The sequence below is a fragment of the Gallinula chloropus genome, assembly GCF_964237585.1.
Source record: "Gallinula chloropus genome assembly, chromosome: 5".
NCBI lineage: Eukaryota > Metazoa > Chordata > Aves > Gruiformes > Rallidae > Gallinula > Gallinula chloropus.
In genome coordinates this window covers 28,244,793-28,268,070 of record NC_140090.1, presented here as the reverse complement: position 1 = coordinate 28,268,070, position 23,278 = coordinate 28,244,793, and the positions used below count along the sequence as shown (strand labels likewise).

General features: G+C 48.8%; 1 protein-coding gene across 1 annotated transcript in view; it reads right to left on the bottom strand.

Annotated features, from left to right (window-relative positions):
* Positions 1-23,278, bottom strand: part of HDAC4 (histone deacetylase 4) — a gene marked incomplete at its 5' end in the record, with an annotated part of 200,178 nt that overhangs the window by 19,701 nt on the left and 157,199 nt on the right. The window contains 7 exons of the mRNA XM_084265228.1: positions 1,649-1,746; positions 4,021-4,140; positions 4,962-5,049; positions 5,378-5,433; positions 6,013-6,120; positions 15,130-15,176; positions 20,115-20,235. Of these exons, the coding sequence (XP_084121354.1) occupies positions 1,649-1,746; positions 4,021-4,140; positions 4,962-5,049; positions 5,378-5,433; positions 6,013-6,120; positions 15,130-15,176; positions 20,115-20,235 (638 nt within the window). The remainder of the gene's footprint in view (positions 1-1,648; positions 1,747-4,020; positions 4,141-4,961; positions 5,050-5,377; positions 5,434-6,012; positions 6,121-15,129; positions 15,177-20,114; positions 20,236-23,278) is intronic.

Below are 23,278 nucleotides of genomic sequence, written 5' to 3'. Positions count from 1 at the left end.
TGCCAGAGCACCCAAGGTCTGGTTAGAGTACAGAAAACTCACTGTGACCGGTTAATGGCCAAAAAAAGATGCCCACTGGAGAGGATAGACCCACAGCATGGGGGAGGCGGGGCAGAGTGGTATGGGATGGGACAGTCAGGTCAGGGAATTACCTTTGTTCTCCTGGAAAGAGCACCAGATAGCAGAATCTCACACCAGCCTCTGTTCACTCTGCATGACTTACAAGCTCGGCTCTACCCAGAGACCTGCCTTTGCTTCACCTAGCTTTTCTGCTATTTCCATAGATAATTCCCCTACCTCCCTTCTCCCGTTCTCTGCAGGTCTGGAAGGAAAATGCATTACTTTTGGCTTGCGACAAGCCCCTCAACCCCCCCAATGCCCTATTGGGGTACTTTGCTCATTAATGAGCTGCTCAGAGCAGCGAGGTGATGTTCAACCCAGGCTCTTACAGCACTCCTGTCCTGAAACCGCTCGGAGACACCACAGCGTGTGTTTGGCTTTGCACATCTCTTCTGACGACGCTGATAAGAGGAGGAAAGCAAGGATCAGATCAAGTGATCCCCCACCGATCCCTCCCCGTGGTCTCCAGGTATCACGTGCTTCTGGGCGCAGGACAGTAAGACCAGCAGGATGCAAGCAAGCGAGTCAAAAAGTGGTTTCATACCCTGTTCCACCCAGAGCCCGACTGATACCAGTTTTTCTGACACCACTTGAATCTGCTTGGAGAGCCTGGCAGGGTGGTTTGCATCCAGCATTACTGTTACTCGAGGAGGATAAGCCCAGCAGTGCATGAAGTCAACTCCACAGCTTGGCTTACCTTCACTTGCACTCGGACAGCAAAGCACTAAGAAACACTTATTTAAGAGCCAGTTACATCTTTACTCACCACACACAACTGGGGGGCAACCAGAATCCAGTAAGAAAAGCACAAACCCAGATGCTCAGCCATTTCCATTCCCAACAGGCATAGTTGGTATCTTGGGTGAATAACAACAAAATCTAGGCACACCTGTGAGCGAGTGGCATTGTGAGTTGTGAGCAGAGCTCTTGCAGGGAAAGGACTGCATGGCCAACTTGTCCAGCAGTTCTGGATGAAAGAAATGGCCTAAAGTTGTGTCAGGAGAGGTTCAGATTGGATATTCAGGGAACTTTCTTCACCAAAAGAGCAGTCAGGTGTTGCCCAGAGATGTGGTAAAGTCACCATCCCTGGAGGTGTTCAGAGCATGTGTAGACATAGCACTCCAGGACATGGGTTAGTTGACATGGGGGTATTGGACTTGATGATCTTAGAGGTCTCTTCCAACCTTAAAGATTCTAAGTCAGGTACCTCTGTCTTCAACACCATGATGATGTCTCAACCCCTGGGGCAGCTGCACTCACAAGTTTCAATTCACGATTTGTTAAAACGTTATTCTGGGTTCCTCTCCCCATCCAGGTTGGTTTACCCATAGAAATACTCACCTAATATCTTATTTACTTAATTCAGCTTTATTCCACGAGGCACGCCAAAGAGTTACTGCAACTGGCTGAAAATTTCCTATTTCTAAACCCAGCAAGAGAGATCCTCAAGACTAGTGGAGATTGCAAGAGATAAAAAAATCCAGTTTAGGTGAAAAATACATTTGCAAGAGGAAAACTTCAGCATTACCTGAAAGCAGTTAAGTATTCCGTGTCTCCCATCGGTGGATCCAGGCCACCAGTGAAGGCCATGTTAACATTGAAACCAACTCCTGGTCCTGTGCCAACCTGGAAAAGGGAGACAGTGCTTTCAATTACACATATGGAAACAACCAACTCTGGCAACACTTTGGCGTCCCTGCTCCCTGAAGGGGGTTGGACTAGATGGCCTTTGAAGGTCCCTTCCAACCCAACGCATCCTGTGAATCTATGATCCTATAACACACCTCTTCCACTTGAATCTGGGTTTTGCTTCAATAGCTTGGCAGTAGCTGGGTTAATTTTCCCTCTCAAGTGACCTGTGACCTCCATGGTCTTCATGCTGCCCAAGGTGATGGGACGAGGGGAAATGGCCTCAAACTGCACTAGGGCAGGGTCAGATCAGATGTGAGGGAGAAGCTCTTCCCTGAAAGAATTGTCAGGGCCTGGCACAGGCTGCCCAGGGATGGGGTTGAGTCATGGCCCCAGGGTGTGTTTAAAAGATGGGCAGACAAGGTGCTCAGTGATAGGGGTTAGTAGAGCACAGGAACAGTTGGACTCAATGATCACTAAGGACTTTGCCAACCCATTGATTCTGTGATTCTGGGTGTTTCACTGCTGCTCACCCAAAAAACAGCTCCTCATCAAACAGATCCTTGTTCCCCTTTGCAAGAGGGTGCGTTACCCACAATAACTTTCCTTAATTCCTTTCCACCTTTACTCAGAAGCGTATTTTCTATTTCATTACAGTTGCAGCTGGGGTTGGGGGGAGGGGAACAAACCCCACAGTTTAAATCGGAGCGAGCTCCCCCTCTGCTGGGGAAAAATATGATTGAGTGAAGATTTTCACTGCTTGAGGGACACAAGGGCGGTAAATATAAACACATCCCCATCCTTGTATGTACTACAAATGTCCCCAGCTGCGCAGACTGGGGCAAAACTGAAAAACAACGCAGGGCTTCCCAGTAATTTGTCTGCTGAGAAGCAGGGCCATGTTTTCCCCTTCCGTATGGAAACCCAAAAGCCCGCGTTCAGTCCCTTGGTCAAGCAGGGACCTCACAACTGCCCGAGGGTGGTGGCCATGAGCATGGGGGTACAGGCTGGGGGATGACCTGCTGGAGAAGAGCTCTGCAGAGAAGGAGCTGGGGGTCATGATGAGTAACAGGTTGGCCATGAGCCAGCAGTGTGCCCTGGGGGCCAAGAGAGCCAATGGGATCCTGGGGGGCATCAAGAGGAGTGTGGCCAGCAGGTCACAGGAGAGGATCCTCCCCCTCTGCTCTGCCCTGGTCAGGCCCCACCTGGAGCGTTGTGTTCAGTTCTGGGCTTCCTGGTATAAAAAGGACAGGGATGTCCTAAAGGGAGTCCAGAGGAGGCTACAAAGATGATTAAAGGCCTGTAGCATCTCCCCTATGAGGAAAGGCTGAGAGAGCTGGGACTGTTCAGCCTGGAGAAGACTAAGGGGGGACACCTTATTAATGTTTATCAATATCTGAAGTATGGGATGCAGGGGGAAAAAGGGCCAGCCCCTCTTCAGTGCTCTGTGGAGACAGGACAAGGGGCAATGGCTGCAAGTTAGAGCATAGGAAGTTCCACACCAACATGTGGAAGAACTTTTACCCAGTGAGGATGAGGGAGCCCTGGGACAGGCTGCCCAGGGGGTGTGGAGTCTCCTTCTCTGGAGATATTCCGGCCCTGTCTGGATGCCGACCTGTGCAATATGAGCTAGGGAGGTGCTTTGGCACAGTGTTGGACACAACGATCTCTTGAGGTCCCTTCCAACCCTCTGTGATTCTGCTCCAGGCTCTGGGGACACCACCAGGAATTGGTGGATTTGGTCCAGCAGCATCAGCAACCAGTACCCGAATCCCACCACAAATGCAGCGGTGGCAGTAAGTGATGCTGCGGCATGGCCAAGAGAAGGGGGAGATAGATGGGTTCCAAGGCCATGCTAGGAAACCCGATTGTCAACAGCACAGTCATGGCCAGCCTATTGTTCCCGCACCCACAGAGCTACTTGTCCCTATAATGGGGAAATCCAGAGTGGTGCAGACTGCTGGGACAGCTGGCAAAGGGCTCCTCTGGAGCCAGCTGCCCCGTAAGGAATGGAGAACCTCACTGACTCATTTTCTGCTCCTTACAGGCAGAACACGATGCCTGTTGCTGTCAGGAAAGCACCAAACGCATGTGCCTGAGCAATGCGTTCAGCACTGAAAGGCAGCAGCATGGGAGCCATAGCTGGAGCTTCTCTTCCAGCACTGCCTGTTAGAGGACATCCCTTCTTCGATTCTGGGCAAGCACCTGAATTGCAGCACCCAGCAGGTCCTATGGGACATGGACAGATACCATGCCAACCTGTGTTCTTACCTCATCGGGTGCACCGCTGCCCGGAAAGAAGTTCCCATCATCATAGCGATGTAGTGAGATGTAAAGGACGTTAGGATCGTTGTAGAAGGCTTGCTGAGTACCATTCCCGTGGTGAACATCCTTCAGGGACAAAGATTGCATTAAATGAGGGATGTTAGTACCCTCACCAAAGCACAGGGTAAAGCCATCAGCGTGGGGCTCAGGAGGGGCTTATCTGCTGCTGTGCTTCACTTTCTACGCTTCTGGGATGGAGCTGAAGCAGTTTGTCACAAGTGAGTGTTAAATGCTTCGCAGTGCTGGCTTCAGGTCACACTCCTGGTTTAACAGGGGGTGAGCACAACCTCACCCTTGTAGGGAAGCTGAGGACAGGCCCTGTTTCTTTGGATGGAGAGAACCACATTCATGCCCGGTCTTGGGGATGGAGAAACTGTATTGGTTTCCCCAAATTTTCAACTGGTCTGTGGGGTGACCACCGATACAAGTGTCCAGCAAAGTTGCATTGGACCCAGTAAGGTCCAAGGACACAAGCCCATTACCCGGATGCCCTACTGCACTGCTACTTGGTGTAGAAATGCAGTCTGCAGCAGGATGGGTGCTCAAAATGGCCCTTCCTGACATGAAATACAGGCTGTGATGGGCAGCCTGGCCAACTTGGTAACTGGTCCTCACATCATGAAAAAGATGGGATGGATCAAAACACTTTAGATCCAATACCTTCAGGAAATAAATAACCAAAACTTGGCGTGGTTTGCAGTTACCCATCCTTGAGATTGTGCTATATCTTGGTTTAAGAAGTAACTACTTCTTAATTATAATTTTATTCTGGAAACCATGGACTTACAAAGGCAGGGTTGCCCTTGCAAGAAAAAAAAAAAAAAACAAAAACCAACAGAAACATTGCTAACTGCTCTCCACAGGGTTACAAACTGGCATTTACTCACCCAGTCTACTATAAGGATTTTGCTGACATTCAGTCTTTGCTGGAGCAGCTTGGCTGCGATTGCCACTGAGTTAAAATAGCAGAAACCCCTGGAGGCGATGACAGGGGAAAAAAGGAGAAGGAGAGGTATTAGTTATAGGTGTCCCTGGTCCCGGCACATCTATCATCTAGATATAATGCTGTAGGTAGAAATTTCTTCTGCTTCTGCTCCTCTTTCCTCCCTGGAAGATGCACACGTGTCATAATGCAACCGTCACTCCAGAATTTACTGGGAGCTATGAATATATATAATACTGCCTTGCATAAGGGGGAAATTCTGCATTATCAACCTCAGAAGCCACTTTTCTAATTTCCACAAGTGGATCATCCAACAGACAAACACCGAGGTGAGTTAACAAAGCCCCTAGGCTTACTTACATGGGTGTGCTCTCTTCGGCGTGGTGACCCGGAGGCCGGACGACAGCAAATCCATTCTGCATGCACACACACACACACACAAAAAACAAGAAGTAGAAGAACATGAGGAAGAGAGAGTTTTACTGCACAAAGACAGATGCGGAGGTTGCAGGTGGAAGCATTAATTCTGCTCTGGAACAATGGAATCAGTGTCCATGGATTTCTCATGAGCCCACAGCAGTGGATGATGCTCTCCCTTGGTTTGGAGAGGGGTGGGAAAAGTCCCTCGAGTTTTATGGAAACTGGCTGGCACAGCATTTCCTTCCATTCGGGGCAAAGGAAAGCAACGTTCTGCATGAGGTCACTGGAGGAGCAAGGGGCTGGCCCAGGCGAAGGCAACAGCGAGACCCTCGGCTAACGCTGCAACAGCAGCTTCACTTGCTGCTCTGGTTTCTTTCTGCCTTTTAATCCCTGCATAAAAACCCTCCACAGGAGCCTGCTGTTTGCTTGACCACATGCTCAAAGACTGTTTTTTTCCTGCCTAAAGCCAGATGGTGCCATTAAAACGAAGCTAACTGGACCTCCTGCATCACAGACCCCTGCGCCGAGTCCCAGGTAGAGCCCATGTCAAACCCAAGTGTTGTTTTCATACCAACCTTCAGTTCTCCTGTGGCTACTTTGAAGACGAGCTCGATGACACAGCCCACAGCCAGGCGAGCAGCACCGGAGGAGTGAACTTCATTCCAAATGGTGTCACTGTCAACCTAACGGAGATACACGGGAACCACGTTTAGGAGCAACGAGGCCAGGCAGAAACCACCCCCACATTCCACACAGAAGTTATACATGCATTGACTGCACATGCTTTAAATGTCAATGCACTCACGTTAAGCACGATATTTGCGGTATCAGGGCTGGGACCCCACTGACAACTATAACATCACCATGACCAAGCGTCCACCCTACCAAATGACTGTGAAGAGACGGTCACTTGCAATGGCTCTGCGATGCTAATGGGACAGAAGTAAATTCAGCATCTCAAGCTCAGTAAACATGCAGGTGCCTTCTAGCAATATCTCCTACCAGCACCACAGTTCCAGCATTTCTCTTTAATTGCTCATGGAAACTGATCCCGGATGAAATAAAAAGGTTTAGGAAATCATTTGGTATGATTCCATTAAAAAATAATTTAAAAAAACTCCCTACAGTAACAAAGGATGTTGAATAATGGACGTTGAAAAGACGACTGTCAGAGTAAGGTTACACCGACAGCAGCTTCCCTGGGGAACTGTAAGCACAGCCTCATCTCATCAAAGCTAATGACAGGCCTTCAACATCTAGCTGCTGACTACAATGCCCAACATTTGACAGGACCACCATTCTCTAGGTTTTTCCCCCTGAAAAATGTGCAAACAGGCCGAAAGCAAGGTGAGGCATTCAGCAGACACCCCCTCCCTCCCCCCGTTGTTATTATACGAGATCATGGCCTAATTTAAGCAAAACCCAAGAAGGGTTGGCTTTTACCACATTCATCCCAAAAAACATCCAAAGGCAAGATTAGTGTGCGGACATGTGAGGAAACGCCTGCTTTTTGGTTTCAGCCAGTGGCTTTGCAGAGAGCAGAGGAGGAAGAACGGCTCCCAGGGGGCTGTTTCCAGCCTGAAGCTCTGGATCTCCTCTGCTGCACCCCCATCCGTCTTGTACGTAGTGATGAAAGCAAAGCGTGTTTGCTTTTTGCCAGTCACAGCCTTTGTGAAAGCCAGACTGCTGGGACCGCCCCATGTCAGGAAAGCTTGGCTGCCCAGGAACATCCGTGGCAGAAATGTGACATCTCTCCACATGAAGGACTGCCAGCTATTTTTCTTGCTTTACTCTGTGTTGAGCACATTTATGGAAACAATGGCAAAGGAGAAGCAAAGAGACTTCTTTGTTTTGGCTGGCATCCAGTCTGCTCACTGAGCTGTGGGGAGATGCAAGTCACCCCACGTTGAGACTGATCCACCACCTTCCTCGTGGCTGTGTTAAGGCCAGTGGGGATTGTCCCAGGGCTGCTATCAGGGATGGCTTCTGGCAGGATGCTTTCAAGCCACAATAAATGAAGAAAGCATTTGGAGAATACCAAAAAGCCAACTCTGTCAATACATGCACTGCCTCAGGCTGCGGGGAAGGGCACCATGTTGATGGGAAAGCCCTACAGTGACTATGTGTGGTATGAGAGCTCCCCTGGACTACTGTAAATTTGGGCAGTAACATGGGAACAGAAGTACGAAAGGGTCTCAGTTACAGACGACACCTCCAGGAGACCTGGATCAGCACTGTGCAAGAGACGGGACTGATCTGAGCATGTTCCTCCAAAGGTGCTTGGCAAGGTGGGAAGAAGACCAAGCTGCTTCTCCCCACACCTGAGGAGGGCATTAGTGTTCTGTGAGGGTCCGTCTTAGGGCTCCTCATCAGCTGTCCTGAAAAAAACGTTATGGGATGGTCAACCTGCTTTGCAATCAGGATAACACTGCTACCTTCCCTTGGGGGATCCAGCAGTCTTCATCCTCAGATCCTCTCCTCCCACTATCCGTGAGTGGGCCACACTCATGGTTTAAACAACAGCGAACATTTACTTGCCCTTTGCTAAGAGCTGACCACCTCAGTTCCCTCAGTCCCACAGCTCAAGTGAGATATAGTGGCACTGTGCAGGCTGGGCTGAGCATGCTTGACCCATCTCTGAACACGCCTGACCCACCTCTGAGAGCGCCTGACCTGTCTTTCTTGGTCTTGACAGAAACTGCTGGAAGACACCAGAGGCAAAGAGCTTCCCTCTCTGCCCTGCCACACCAAAGTACCAGGCTCCATCCACGGATGCAGAACTGCAGAGGACCATCCTCATTCACAATGAGGCACCCGAGGAACAGAAATCCAAAAGCCCCAAATGTGCATGCTCTCATGGGACCAGCAGACTGTCAGAGGTCTGTTCATGCCAGAAACGAGCCCCACCATGTTCAGTCCTTGCAGAAACCAGGCTTGTGTTGGCAGCTTGTCAAGAAGAATGAGGAGGGCAAGACAGAGTGGTTTTAAAGAGTTTTTACTTCTGCAGAAATAAATGAAGTACTTGGAAAGAAGCATTCCACCTGGGATCCAGAAGCCAGTTCCAGTGACTCCTCCATGCCCTCACACTCAGCTACTCAGCAGGATCCAGAGATGTCCACTGCCCCCCAAAAGCTTTCCACTGCCCCATCCTGCATGCAAACAGTCTCCAAGATAAGGATTTAACCCCCAGCTACCTTCCCTGGAACAGATGTCTGGAGACCACCGGGCCCTTCTCCAAGACAGCACTTCATCAGCTACGTAACTGCAAGTGTTTGAACAGCCCTGCTGAAGCCATCGGTGCTCTGCAGCAAGGGCGCAGGCTCTGCCATAGGGGAAAAATGTTATTAATGTGTCCCTGAGCTGGACTGCTCTCTGGTTCCAAAGCTGCTGCCATTCGGTGCACGGGCTGCTGCTGACCCCTCCATCATTCCTGAATTCTGAAGTTCATTACAGGGGAGACGCTATTTGGCTTTCCTGGCCTGGGAGCTCTTTGATGTAGCTGCCATCGCAGGAGTCGTTGCTGGGACATCGCGTCAAGCCTTACCATCTGGAAGGACTTTACGGAGAGAGGAAGCATATTTCTTGCCGTGTGTTATCCAGCAGTGTGTATTTCTTTCTTCCTACTGAGCTGGAGAATACAACTGCATCAGGGATACTGAGTCTTCCATATCTGCCACTGTTGGGTGAGGAGCGGTTGTCCTGGTCAGCACACTTCTCTTTTTGAGAGTAGTATTAATGCCTTGCTCACTCCAATGAAGGAGCTGCCACTTTTTCCAGGTGAGCTCCTTCAGAGGCAGGAGAGGGACCTGCTGCGGGTGTATAACCTTCACGACATGTACCAGTATCAGAAAGTGATGAAGGAACGCAGAAGACAAAGGGCCAACAGCTTGACGCAGGGTGTCTTCTCTAAGAGTCATGTCTAGCATGTTCCAGGGTGAAACCTCAAAGTTTTTTCCTTCCATATGAGCTGAGAAGTCTTTATTAATACATGTGACGGGGCCCCTGCTCCCATGCACAGTACACTGCATACTAACCTACAGCTATTTAAAAATGAAACAAGGAGGGTCTTACAAAAACGTTTCAAGATCCTGATCTTATCTGTGGCTGGAGAGCCATGCAGATATGAAATTAGGCACAGGGACAGACAGAGACAAGTTGCACAGCAGCTCAGCAAAGATGAGCGAAGGAGTTATGCTCCTCCTTCATCACCACTCATCATCACACACTGGCCATGCTGCTGGCGAGCTGTCTTCACCCAGCTATATCTCCTAGTGCTCTGAAGCACTGATTAAACAACCATGCTCACATTTGGGTCTTCTGAGACCTGTTAAGTGGCCTCTTCCCATTCACATTCCACAGAAGTCCTTCTCGCTGCCTCTGCTCTGCGGTACAATACTTTTGCTTGCACAGGTAAAGATTTTCGTAGCCTCTAATCAAGACCATACACCCAAAAATAGACTAGCCTATTCTGGAAGAGATCAAAAGCATTAAGAACACTTTCTAAAGCCCTAGATTTTCTGATATTTTTAGAATGTGCACAGAAAAAGAAAATACCTACCCAAGAAAGCAAAGAATGTTATTAGCTATGGCAAGACCAAGTCTTTGAGTGCTTTGGAAAACTGGGATGTAGGTTTGCTGGAGCTGTTTTGCAGATTTGCAGAGCTCAGACTTGTTTCTCCAAAAATCTTCTTTTAATTATCCCTGAATATGTGACGCTCTGGCGGATGTAGGTCATACATTGAGAAAAGACATGTGCTGAAGCCGTGAAGGTAAAATCCTAGGTGAAACCACTGCATACTGTACTTGCAGATGCTGCTAAAGATCAGCAGGGATAATCAAGAATCACAAGTGTTGGAAGGGACCTCGAGAGATCATCGGGTCCAACACCCCTATCAAAGCACCCCTATCCCTAGCTCATATTGCACAGGTCGGCGTACAGATGGGTCTTGAGTATCTCCAGAGAAAGAGACTCCACACCCCCACTGGGCAGCCTGTCCCAGGGCTCCCTCACCCTCACTGGGTAAAAGTTCTTCCACATGTTGGTGTGGAACTTCCTATGCTCTAACTTGCAGCCATTGCCCCTTGTCCTGTCTCCACAGAGCACTGAAGAGGGGCTGGCCATTTCCCCCTGCATCCCATACTTAAGATATTGATAAACATTAATAAGGTGCCCCCTTAGTCTTCTTTTCTCCAGGCTGAACAGCCCCAGATCACTCAGCCTTTCCTCACAGGGGAGATGCTCCAGGCCTTTAACCATCTCTGTAGCCTCCTCTAGACTCTCTCCAGGACATCCCTGTCTTTTTTATACCAGGCAGCCCAGAACTGGACACAATACACCAGGGCAGAGTAGAGGGGGAGGATCACCTCCTTCGACCTGCTGGCCACACTCTTCTTGATGCCTCCCAGGATCCCATTGGCTCTCTTGGCCCCCAGGTCACACTGCTGGCTCATGGCCACCCTGTCATCTACCAGGACCCCCAGGTCCTTCTCCGCAGAGCTCCTCTAGAGCAGGTCAGCCCAGCCTGTACTGATTCAAGCAGTTAAAGTTACCGGCGTTTCCAATCAGAGCTCCCATCTGCTGAGAGGAGTGCTTCTGTGCTTTCCTTTCCCTCTACCATCAGAGGCCTGCAGATGGGAGGAGGTTTGTCAGCATCAGCCATGGCGATGTGAAGGCTTCCTCACAGGAATCAAACCAACAAGGGGAGAAAATAAAGCAATAATTTCCAAGCACCCAGTAAGAAAATTACCCTTTTCCTTATTGATTTCTAGACACTGCAGCTTGGTTTTTAAAGAGAGAAGTTGGAATATGTTATGTGATGAAACTAGCTCCTCTCAACTTTTTCCTGCTCCTTCACTCTCTTTATCTTTCTTCACCGTACTGGTAGGATCAACTTGTGGTAGCTCCATCCCTCATCCTGGCGCTTAGCAGCTCTTCACAGGCTTCTCCCCCACAAACTCCCCTTCCCCACCTTTCTGACCCCTATAGTCTTTTAAGATAAGTAACATCCCTCATGGAAGATAATTGCCTCGTTTAATTGTTTGCAGGAGGAGGACTTGGTTTCAAGCTTTCCAGCCCGTAATTTCACCTGACACCCTTGGCCCCTGGATTACAAGGAACAGCAATCACTCACTTTTCCCTGCTCCAGGCCAGGCCCCCTCCAACCCACAGCCATGTAACGTGCTACATTACTGTGACGTTGGTGTTTAGATCCTCGTGATCCTGACACCATCTGTGTTTCTCTGCAAGCAGCTTTCCTTTTGATGACCCCAAATAAATTTAATACCAGCAGCATATGACAGTTGCTTATGAGACATCCCCTGCAGTGTAAAGATTCAGTGAATGCATGGATTTCTTGCGGACCCTAATTCTGACCACTATGTCCTACCTTCTGACCAGTAATAAATCCAAAAGAGGACAGGTCCCACCTTATTCTACTAATTTTTGAAGACTACTTTTTCCCCCCCCTCTCTTTCCTTTTTTCTTTACAGCATCATGTTTTACCCCTGGAAAGCATTTGGCAGACTGGTATCAAGTTCTCCAAGGAAACTCCTCCTTCCGAAGCAGTCAGCCAGCTGGACAGCTGTCGAGCATCGTGGTAAGCTGAACTCAAAGACCCATAAAGCATCCCCTAGACTCTGCTTAATGTTTAAGTGACAAAGCCAGAGAAAATGAAACAAAAAAAAATATTTCTGCTGAAATAAATCCTTTCTTCTTCAAACCTGGGCTACAAACCATTGGTAATCAAGACGATGTCCTACCAGTGCTCTGATCACCACCTACACCTGACATTCCTTCCCCAGTAGGAAGTGACTGGAGCCCACACAAAGTTCTTAGAGCATCAGGGCTGCCTCTCCACAACCTTCCCAACTTGTCAGGACAAAAGGCACTGAACAGGGACCGACTGCTGCTTGGCGAAAAGTAATGTTCTGCCAACCTGGCAATCTCAAACAAAAGAGTTTAAATAAAACTGCATCACCCCAAAAAAGAAGAAAGAACAGCTACATGGCCACCCCACAGCCTGAAAACAGCAGAAAAGCATCCCTTAAGCTCTCCTGCTAGATGGATTTGAAAGAATTGTTATAATTATCTTCCAGCATCATGCAAAATCTCCTCAGATTGACCTTACACCTCCTCTTGCCCTAGGATAGTTCTTAATGGGTGTCTTACCTCCATTTCCTTGAAACCAAAAGAAAAACTGGAATAATAAAGAATAATAAAAAATTACATGCATCTCAAAAATGTGTTCTCCTCCTCTTCAGTGCAGAAAACAATTTGGTTTTCATCTGCTACCGAAGGGCGTGCTCCATGGCCCCAGCCAGGATCCCACCATACGGCTCCTTCCAGCAGCTTCCCATTGCAAATGCAATCAAGAGCAATGAGTCTGGACAAACTGGCGTGCTAACAAAGACTCCAGTTTTCTCAATGTTCCTTCAGTAAACACACCACGCTTCTAAGCCAGCATTCTTGATGGGTCTCAGTTGAAAATGGGGTCAAAGGGTACCTCGTGAGATCCCACCCCAAAGGAGATACTCTTAAACCCATCCAGAGTGCCTGCAGAGTGATTAATACGCTTCAGCAAATCACTCTGCACCACGGCCCTGTTCTCCCTACAGAATATATATGGCTGGGACGTATGTACTCATGAGAACTGCATCCTATGAGGAGGGGAGAGCCTTGTTTTCCTGCGGCGGCCATGAAAGCAGCACAAGTACGTGAGGAGATAGCACTGGCCCTGAGAGAGCCGGGGAAGGAAAAGTGAGCACAGCCAACAGAAATCCATTTTTACAACCCCCCCTGTCCACCACGTACAGCCGATGACGAGTGAATTACTGGGTTTGAAAAGCTCTTCCTAGAAGCCATGAGACTCGGTTGTTGGGATCTCTACAACACCATACAGAAGCCAGCAAATGCTTTATTGAGTCTTTAAGGCTTGTTTGCAGGGACGACCCAGCGGCAAGTCAACGGCAAGCGCTATCTGTAGCGCGAGCGTTATCGGGAATACCGGCGCTGCGGCGTTTCCTGCCGCGATTTAAGGACTTAATGCAAGACTTCTGGGACCACGCAAGGCTCTGGCGCTGTCTCTGCTTGTTACCATTCAGTCTTCATTTGCAAATGATAATTCTGTGTGTGTGTGTGCTTTGAATGGCATGCCTGACTGCAGGGCAGAGTAAACCCAAACCCTTTTCAACTCGAGCCAAAAATTTGCCACGAATTAGGAGACTGCGGCATATTTACAATACAAAATAAAGCATCTCGACGAGCGCTCAGCGGTGGCGGTATGAATAAACGGCGATTATTCTGCCTTTTTTTTTTTTTTTTATTCTGCCTTTCTCCCCCCCACCCCATTCTTTTTTTTTTTTTGATGGGATAATTTTCAAAGCAGCGATTTTGCAAAGGCTCAGGAAGAAAACAATTTTGTTTCATTTCCATAACAGAATCCAGACCTCTAAATTCAACCTCACGAGCTACAATTATGCACAAGAACTACCACTGTGAATTTTCAAACACAATGCCTTTTATTGTTTCTCCTCTTTCTATTCCCTTCCCGGTCTTCGAGATTTTCTGTACTGTCACCCTCCACAGAAACTTTAGAGCAGAAAGCCTGACTTGAAAGGAAAACTTTCAAGTTTTCAGGCTTCAAAGGAGAACAACACCGCAAACCTTCAACACGAGGTATTCAAATGGTATTTGGGAGTCCTTTCAGCCTTATGGGAGGCAGAAAACGACAAAGATGACACCGTTTTGGTATAGTGAATCTTGACAGATGAAAATTGATGGTCAGCTTTTCCATGAGGGACGGAGGGGTATTTTAGTTACCTTCTCCAGAATTCACAAAATCACCAAGGTTGGACCTTCAAGATCATCAAGTCCAACTGTCAGCCCTACACCACCATAATCATGAATCCATCTCCCAAAGCCCCATGTCTACCCATTTTTTGAACACCCCCAGGTACAGTGACTCCACCCCACACCTGGGGAGCCCGTTCCAACGCTTTGCTGCTTTTTCAGTGAAGAAATTTTTCCAAATACCCAATCTCAACCTCCCCTGGCACAACTTCACGTGTGACTGTCCTGGAGCTCAAGAAATAAAAGATGCCAAATCCCAAAGACAATTCCCTTGAGCTCCATCGCCTGCAAGACATCTCATTCAAGCCCAGACACAAACATACCCGCTCACTATTTGGGGGAACCTCCCAGATACTGTCCTCCTCCACTGCTATGTTATTAATCTGTTTTCCACCTGCACCAGGAGGCAGGCAGCTCTGAAGTCCAAAGACTGAAGATGAAACACCTACGCGGCATTAGCACCATGAGAAGCACATTTTGCTTTCTACGTAGAAAGCTTTTTTCAATTCGGGGGTGGCTTTCAAACGCAGTAACCTCTAAGCCATTAAACATCCTTGCCTGGGAAATGAGGTTTCTCCTCCTAAAAGCCAGACACGGAACACGCCGATGAATGTCACGCACACTTGGGCTTTCCTAAGTAAGTTTAAAGATCTTCACGCTGCTTTTGAAGAAAGGCACGTGAGGCTGTCGCCGTGACCCTGCACCCCAGCAGACCCTGTTCATGGGTAACATCTGGTCCCAATTACCCACTCAATGGAATGCAAAGCACTGAGGTTTTTTTCCTTACCGATGGGAGCCGGGCGAACAAACAGGACATTATTTACACATTAAAAGGAGCACTCACCCCGACACCGCCGCAAGGAAGCCTGACGAACATCGACGTTAGAGAACCTGGAGGGAAAAACAAAACACAACACAGCATCATACCCTGTAAGTCAAACCAGCGAAGCTCGCCAGGCTTTGGTCCAATTTGACAGCAACGCTGTAATCTTTGTGAACACAGCAACAGGCTGGGGGTTTCTTGCCATTTTCAGAAAACAGACAGCCAACACCGTTACACTGCAACGAGTGTATACACAGTACCCATGCTTGGGCTTGTTCAAAAGCCTTTCCAGTATAAAACCCTTCTATAAGTCACTGTTTTTTATGCAAGGGCTGTGCACTGTCCTACATCTCAAGCAGTCATGCTGACTATAAACAACTCAGACACTAGCAGCAACTGCTTGGCATGTCTCCTCAGATGAAGATTTTAATCCCTTTCAACTGAAGGAGGAGAGGAAACCATAAAAACATTCTAATTATCAGTCATATGCACAGTTACTAGAAGACTTTGGAGGGCATGAGCTTCATAAAGGAGGAAGATGAGGAAACAGAACGTGTTTTGACTGAAAGAGCAAAGCCAATATTAAGAATTTGAGGCAAAAAAATGGAGAAAACCATCTGTAGGGGTAATTTTGCATCTGTAAACACTGCAGCATCCCTTTCTAGGCTTGCATATGAGCAAATTATCCTTCATTCAGAATTCTGCGGGTTTTTGAAGCTGTACATTGAAACAAGAACACGCCGTCTCATACCCATCACCACCCTACATGCAGGACTTGTATGTGTGTCTGTGCGCTGCAGGCAAAGAGGAAGAAGGACACACAGACACTGTAAAAGATCTGGAGATTTATCTGCTCAAGACCTATTTAAAGTTAATGAAATCTAACGGTGAAGTAAATGGGGTTGAGGGTGACTTGGGGGTATTTTCTCTCTGTTAGACCAGGTTTTTGTTCTAGTCATGCCTATGCTGGAAGAATAAATTCCCTTGAACGCTAACTACCGACTCTGTAGAGCGTGAATTAACCCTGACGGCTGCCAGGCGTTCCTGAGGACCATGCTGGTGTCAAAGGGATCGCAGGCACATCCGCTACGCCTGAGACTGGAAGTGGAGTTAATGTGTCTGCATTATTAATCTGAGCGCACAGCAAAATTCACTCTTTGATTAGAGCCACATGAAAGGTCTCAGATCAGCCTGCCTTGGACCTCCCGTCACATGTTGAGCTGCTAATCCATCCACTAGTTCGATATTTATCTTCTTGACAACAATTTAGGATCACTCCCCACTAATTAAAAGCAGCCTTATTTGCCTACATTTAAACCCGTGGAACAGGATCCAAAGCTTTACACCATCAAACCAGAGATGGACTCATATTCCTCATCCTCAGATTTCCATGGGCTTTTTCCAAGGATAGAGCTGTGCAATCTGCCTGGAAGGCCACCACTTTCAAACCCCACAGCAAAGCAAACCTTCAAGATGCTCAGGGTCCTTGGGTGAAAATCACTTCAGCTCACTGAGAAAGGAGTTTCATCCCCCTAGTGTTACAAGCTCTACCTTTTAGGCTGAGGTTTCTCATGCTTTTTCTTCCTCATTGACATATCAAAGGCAAAGAGCTTCTGCCATGGGGAGGCAGCCACCAGGCAGCCACCAGTCCTACACAGGTCAAGACACTCAAATCTAACAAATTTACAAATTTACATTTGCATATGTGAGCCTTGTACAAAGCTTTGGTCTCAGACTTCAAACCTGCCACACATTTACCCTCCAAGGTATCTCTAAGAACCCCAACTGAAGCTGTTTTGTAAATTTAAAAGCCGCATTTGGGAGCTGGGATGGGAGCAGTGTTGATAACACAGGGATGGTTTAGTTGTTGCCAAGCAGGCAGGGACTTTTCAGGTGTTCATATTTCCCTGCTAAGGAGAAGGCGGGGGGGGCACCCAGGAAGCTAGGGGACACACAGCCAGGACAGGTGACCTGAACTGGCCAAAGTGACATTCCATACCATGATGTCATGCTCAGCATAAAGGGGGGAAGGAGCGCACGGCTCCAGGACACTCAGTATGGGGACAGTCTGGCTTCAGGATGGCTCTGAGCTGTACAGGCTGAGTGACGTGGTTCAGTGAGACACTGCATCGCGCATCACTGGGTCCGTGTGCTTTGCTGTAAAATTCAGTTGTTATTACTCCCTCTCTGTGCTGTACCAGTAAAGTGTATTATCACACCCTGCTAGGTTTCCCTTTCTTTCCTTATTCCCCCCCCTTTTTTCCCATGGCAGGGGGGAGTGAGTAAGCAACTGCGACAGTCTGAGTGGTTCCCCCCAGCACAGCAGTGGCTGTCACCCCTTGCTCAGGCCCAATGCTGTGGAACCCATCAAATTAAGAAACTGGTTTCAGGGCCAACACGGCCCCTTCCTGCCCTGCTCCCAGAGGACCACTTCTCCATGGGCACTCTGCAGACATCCCAGCCAGGCTCTTGTCATTCTGGCTTGCCGCACTGTCCCTCTGGAGCCCTGTCAAGCTGTCACTTTATTCTCTGCTGCCTGGTGTGATGACTGGAAGCTATGCTAGCAGCTCAAGGCTAAAAACGTTGCCCAGTGGGTTTAGGAAACGAGGTGTAAATTAAAAGTTTTGGGGGCTGGCTATAGTGCCAAGTACAGCCCCAGCCATGTTCAAGTCTGGCATCCACAGACCACTCAGTCTTAGAACCGATTGGTCATGAACATTGCTCCATGGTAACCTGGTTGACTCTACAAATTATACCCACTGGTAACAGGTTTGTACTGCAGCACCCTCAGATTTTAGAATTTCTCTTCACTAGAGGAATAATAAACTTTGTCTCTACAGAGGAGACATGGGTGGGACAAAGCAAAACTAAAGAGGCACTCACAGACAGGGCAAGAGTTTCCAATCCCTCAGGCTCTCTAAACAAACCATCAGGAATGGTTCAGCAAAACGTGGGCATCCCCAGATCCAACGCTAACCAAAGGAACCGTGTGTAGCTCTTAACAGTGTCTGCAAACTACCCATACAGATTGTGCCACGAGCCAAAGAGGGAGAGGAGAAGTATCTCAAGAGGATCTGACACTAGAACAAGCAGGAAACACTCAGTATTATCGGAGTCCACCCTAAAAATGTATCTTGCAGGGAGCATCTTCTAAAGGAAAGGGCTTGGGGTGACTCACCACCCACTAAGCCCCACCATGCAGGTGATAAACACTGCCAGAGACAGGGTGCTAACCCTGCCTGCTCTACACTTGTGAAGCCCACAGGTCAGGTGCTGGAGGGCTTTGTGGATCCCACTGCAGCAGATGCTGAGGACACCTATCCTCACATCACACCCCATCCTTACACGATACCCCACTCTCACATGACACCCCACCCTCACACACCTTCAGAGCTAGGGTCCAAGGGTTTGCAGAGAAACCAGTTGGAGTGAAGGAGGTGTGACGAGGAGTCTTCTCAGACCTCCCAGGGAAGATTCACACACTGGACTGGTGGATATGCCTCTCACAAGGCAAGTTTTACACTACCAGGGGTATGACATGGCACATTCTTTAAACTTTACACACTAATTGCTCTGTCATTCAGCCAGAGGTGTCTACTTGTTTCTCTGACCTTTAAAGAGCCAGTAAAGTTAGCTATAACTACAGTGTGAATTGCATGTTTAAACAACTGGCTAATAGCTTTCCTCTTTGGGGATCTAATGTACACATGGAATACCTTGCAAAACCTTCCCAGCTCTTTTATGGTGACTACTACATCATGCAGGCCATCAAGTTAATCCTCTTTTTATATCATCCAAAGGCAGGCTAATCCCAAAATAAACTTTCTCAGCTTCTAGGTTCCAGAACTGTCTTTTTGCTGATCCCCTTGTGAGAACTTCCCAAGCTGGTCCTCTCCTGCTGCTAGGCACAAAGTAAAGGAAGAACCCGATGTCTCTGCAGAGGTAAGGTGCTAATTTTCATTTGGTTTGGTTTCTGGGGGAGGGCTGGTTATCAGAACCACCACCCTTTGGATTTTTTTTCAGGGAAAATGTCTGTATTTTAAGTCAGATGCAGCCCTATTTCAGGAAGATTCAGTCTCCAGTTACAGGGATAAACAATCTTACTACACATTAAACAAATGCAACACTAAAGGGCCCCTGAATCTCCCTCTCAGATTATCCATACAAACCTGACAGCTATGTGTTGATATCTGTGCAGCTGGGTGGTGCTGCAAGTCCAGGTCCTTAGTAGGGTTTTCTAGTACCTAGCCATGGATAACTTTCTAACATGCAGATCATCTAAGCATCAAATAAAACTTCTGAATTACCTTTTCTCCTCAGGAAAACCTCCTTTTATGTTTTGAAGGCATCCAATAAAGGACGTTTCAGCTATCTAGTATTTAGGGACCTACCTAATAGATAGAATCACAGATTGGTTTGGGTGGGAAGGGATCTTAAGAGACCAGTTCCTACTCCCTGCTATGGGCAGGGACACCCCCACCAACCCAGGGTGCCCCAAGCCCCCATCCAACCTGGCCTTGAACCCTGCCAGGGATCCAGGGGCAGCCCCAGCTTCTCTGGGCACCCTGTGGCAGGGCCTCCCCCCTCCCTGGGAAGGATTTCTGCCTCCCAGCCCCTCTCCAGCTGCCCTCCTGCAGCTGAAGGCCATTCTCCTGGGCCTGGCTCTCCCTATCCTCAGCACCAGCCCCTCTCCAGCTCTCCTGGAGCCCCTGGAGAGACTGGAAGGGGCTCGGAGCTCTCTCTCCCCAGAAACAGCAGCTCTCCCAGCCTGGCTCCAGAGCAGAGGGGCTCCAGCCCTCTGCCCACTGATTGTCTTGTGCTGCTCCCAAACAGAGCCTGAATAGAGGCGGGAAGAATCAGAATCTGCCTGGGGACTGCCTAGGGCTGAGGCTGGAGGGAGTGCTGAGCTCCACACCCCACCTTTCACGCTGCTGCAGCTAAGGGACTGCTAGTCGGGGCCAAGGGCAGGAAGGGGACCCCCCGCTCCCCACCCCAGGAAACAATACCTAGAAGTTTCTTGCTGTCCAGTTTCTGTCTGTTGAGAGGGTTTGTGCCGTAGAGCAGCGTGTGGGCTTCCGAGTGCACTGTCTGCAGCTCTTCCAGAGTTGCTTTTCTTCCACGAATGCACTGAAAGGGGAAAGGAAAGGGGCAATGAGATCACCAAGTACCTGCTTCACTCCCACTACAGACCTCGGCCTTTTCCCTGACAAGTCACAAAGACAGGTTCTTATGCAGAAACATTCCTTGTGAGGCAGACTTCAGTTACACCCCTTATTGATGATAATAACTCCCTACATACATTCATTTTGGGCTTATCTTTCTTCTAAAGAGCCTATCACAGAGCGTTCGCTATATTACACAGGTACTGCTCAACCACCGAATAGTTGGCATTTAGAATAGAATAGAAGAGACCCATAAGGAACATCAAGTCCAAGTCCTGGCTTCACACAGGGCCAGCCAAGTCATAGCATGGGACAGTGCATTGTCCAGATGCTTCTTGAACTCAGCCAAGCTCAGTGCTGTGAGCCTTTCCCTGGGGAGCCTGTGCCAGTGCCCGACCCCCCTGCTCCTTCACTCGCCCTTGTCAGGAAGTCACAGACAGCGATGAGGTCTCCCCTCAGCCTCCTCTTCTCCAGGCTGTACACACCAAGAGTCTTCAGCCTCTCCACAGTTATAAGCCATCAGAAAGTGGTTTTCTGGTAAAAACATTCCCTTCCCAACCACCTCCACCACAAGTCTCAAGCTAACCTAAACCAAACACACCGCTCTCCAGAGCTAACCTTTGAGCCCATTACAAACTTTCTGCTCTAAAACTCATGCTAGAAATCCCACAAGATTCAATCTTAAACGATGATGCAGGTTGAGCTGGAAGTACCGGAGAAGGTATGCTCAGCCCTGCTTCTGCTGACAGCTCAAACCCTAATGGGCAGATGCACACTGAAGTCAAACCCCAGGCTTCACCGAAGAGCATGGCAAAGCTTTTACTGATGTCATCAGGATTCAGCTTCATGTTTTACCAGGTGGGGATCTTCCCCCCCTTTTATATCATAGGCATTCATCATACCTTATCTTCTGCTGCTGTCCCCCATTTGCAATGGAAAATCACAGAATCCCAGAGTCCCAGAATCGTGGGGTTTGGAAGGGGCCTCCAGAGATCATTGGGTCCAACCCCTGACAAAGCAGCTCCTTAAGACAGGTCGCACAGGTCAGCAACCAGACGGGGCTGGAATATCTCCAGAGAAGGAGACTCCACACCCCCTGGGCAGCCTGTCCAAGGGCTCCCTCACCCTCCCTGGGAAGAAGTTCTTCCCCAGATTGGTGGGGAACTCCCTGTGCTCCAACTTGAGGCCATGCCCCTTGTCCTGTCCCCACAGACACTGAGAAGAGGCTGGCCATTTCCCCCTGTGATATAATGTATCTAAGAACAAAGTGCTACTTGGAGATGCTACACCTGGGGTGTAGTGGGGCCCAGCAGGCAGGCAGTGCCAGGGGGATATTGGGTATACTGGGGAAGGCAACCAACTCCCAGCAATGGAAGGAAAAGTATTTCACCTTTTTAACTGGGAGCTTGTGACTGCCTCCAAAATGTTGGCAGGGGAAATACTCAGTGAGCCAAGAAAGTGCTGAGGTTGGGGTGAGTCAAGAGGTGGCCATGAAGGGAGGGGAAGGAGTTATTAGAAATAAGGATTGGTTTGCTTCAGAGACACACATGCGCTCCTCTGCTCTCCAAAAGAAAGGAAAAAAAAACCCAAAGGATTTGGTATGGCTCAGAACTCCTTCACACCTTTTTCATCACCATTTGGACTAAAACACTTTAAAAGGAGTTGTCATTTTGGGAGGTTGCCTCCTACACAAGGAATGATGGGACTATCCCTCTCTGCGATAGCAACAGTAAATTTGCTAACAGCAAGATACTGGAAAGCTCTGGAAGGCTTTGGCAGAGGTTGAGATGTGAGCCTCAGCAATGAGCATCCCGCTGTGCTGCCTGTGCAGGAGCCTGCACACCTCCCACACTGCCTTCAGCCCAGCTTAGTTGAAGCCTGTTGGGTTTTTAAGACTCCATGTTCCTGGAGAAGCAGAGTTTCTAATGAGAACCAAAAGACCCAGCAAAAAGAGGACAACTTAAAGGAAAAAAAATGGGAAAAGAAGAAATCCCAGTGCTAAAAGGAACAGACTTTCAACAGGAAAACTTCTTCTGAAGTGAAGGTCAAACTCCAGAGAGCTGCTGCTGCTCAGCAAGTGCTGCCATGGGCTACTCACTGGCAGGGGACTGCCAGAGACACGGTGCTTCAAAGGCAGCAGCGGTTCCCCCCATGCAGCACCCAGTTCCTACCACATCGATGGCTTGGGCTCCAACCAGAGCACCCTGGGGCCACGGGGACCCCAGGACCTCTGCCTCTGAGGCATGGTCCCCACGGGTTTTCTTTTGGGTCTCAAACCTTCCGCGTAAGCCCCTGTGTGTTGCAAAGCACACAGGAAAGCACTCTGTGAAGCTGTACGAGGCGTAAGGCAGCAGAAATCAAAGCACGGTGGGAGTGCTTGTGCACTCTGCCTCTCTGAATTTCAGCATCTCTGCTCTCCAGTTCCTCTTTCATTTTCTCTGGGCTCTGTTTCACCACCTAGCATTTCCTGGGGTTAACGATGAGGCAGAAATACAGCATCCCATTGAAGAGCCAATAATCACAAAAATGCTAGACCCAGAAGGGATGGAAATATCTGGCAAATCCCCCTTGAACTTTTATCCTGCCTTCCGCCTCAGCTGATGCTAAACCTGCTCCCGTCCCCCCTTCGAGGACTTTGCAGCTTCCCTCTAACCCACAGGCCAACTCTTTCCTTTTGAACAAGACGTACTGACCCATTTTCAGCTGCTGCGCTCGTGGGATGTACAGAAATAGCATTTTGTATTTCTTGGCATCAGGCTCAGGAGAGCAGCAGCAGCCCAACGCGCCAGCTCCTCCATCAAGGGGAACAGCTTCAGCTCCCTGGGACGGGGATGAGCTGCTCCCATGTAACGTAGGTGGCCGTAGCAAGACATTCCAGCTCTGTGCTCATTACGAGGGTATCACACAATCACAAGGTTGGAAAAGACCTTTAAGATCCAGGTTGGATCAAGGCCAGGTTGGATGGGGCACTGGGCAACCTTGTGTAGCTCCAGGCCTGGAGGTTGGTA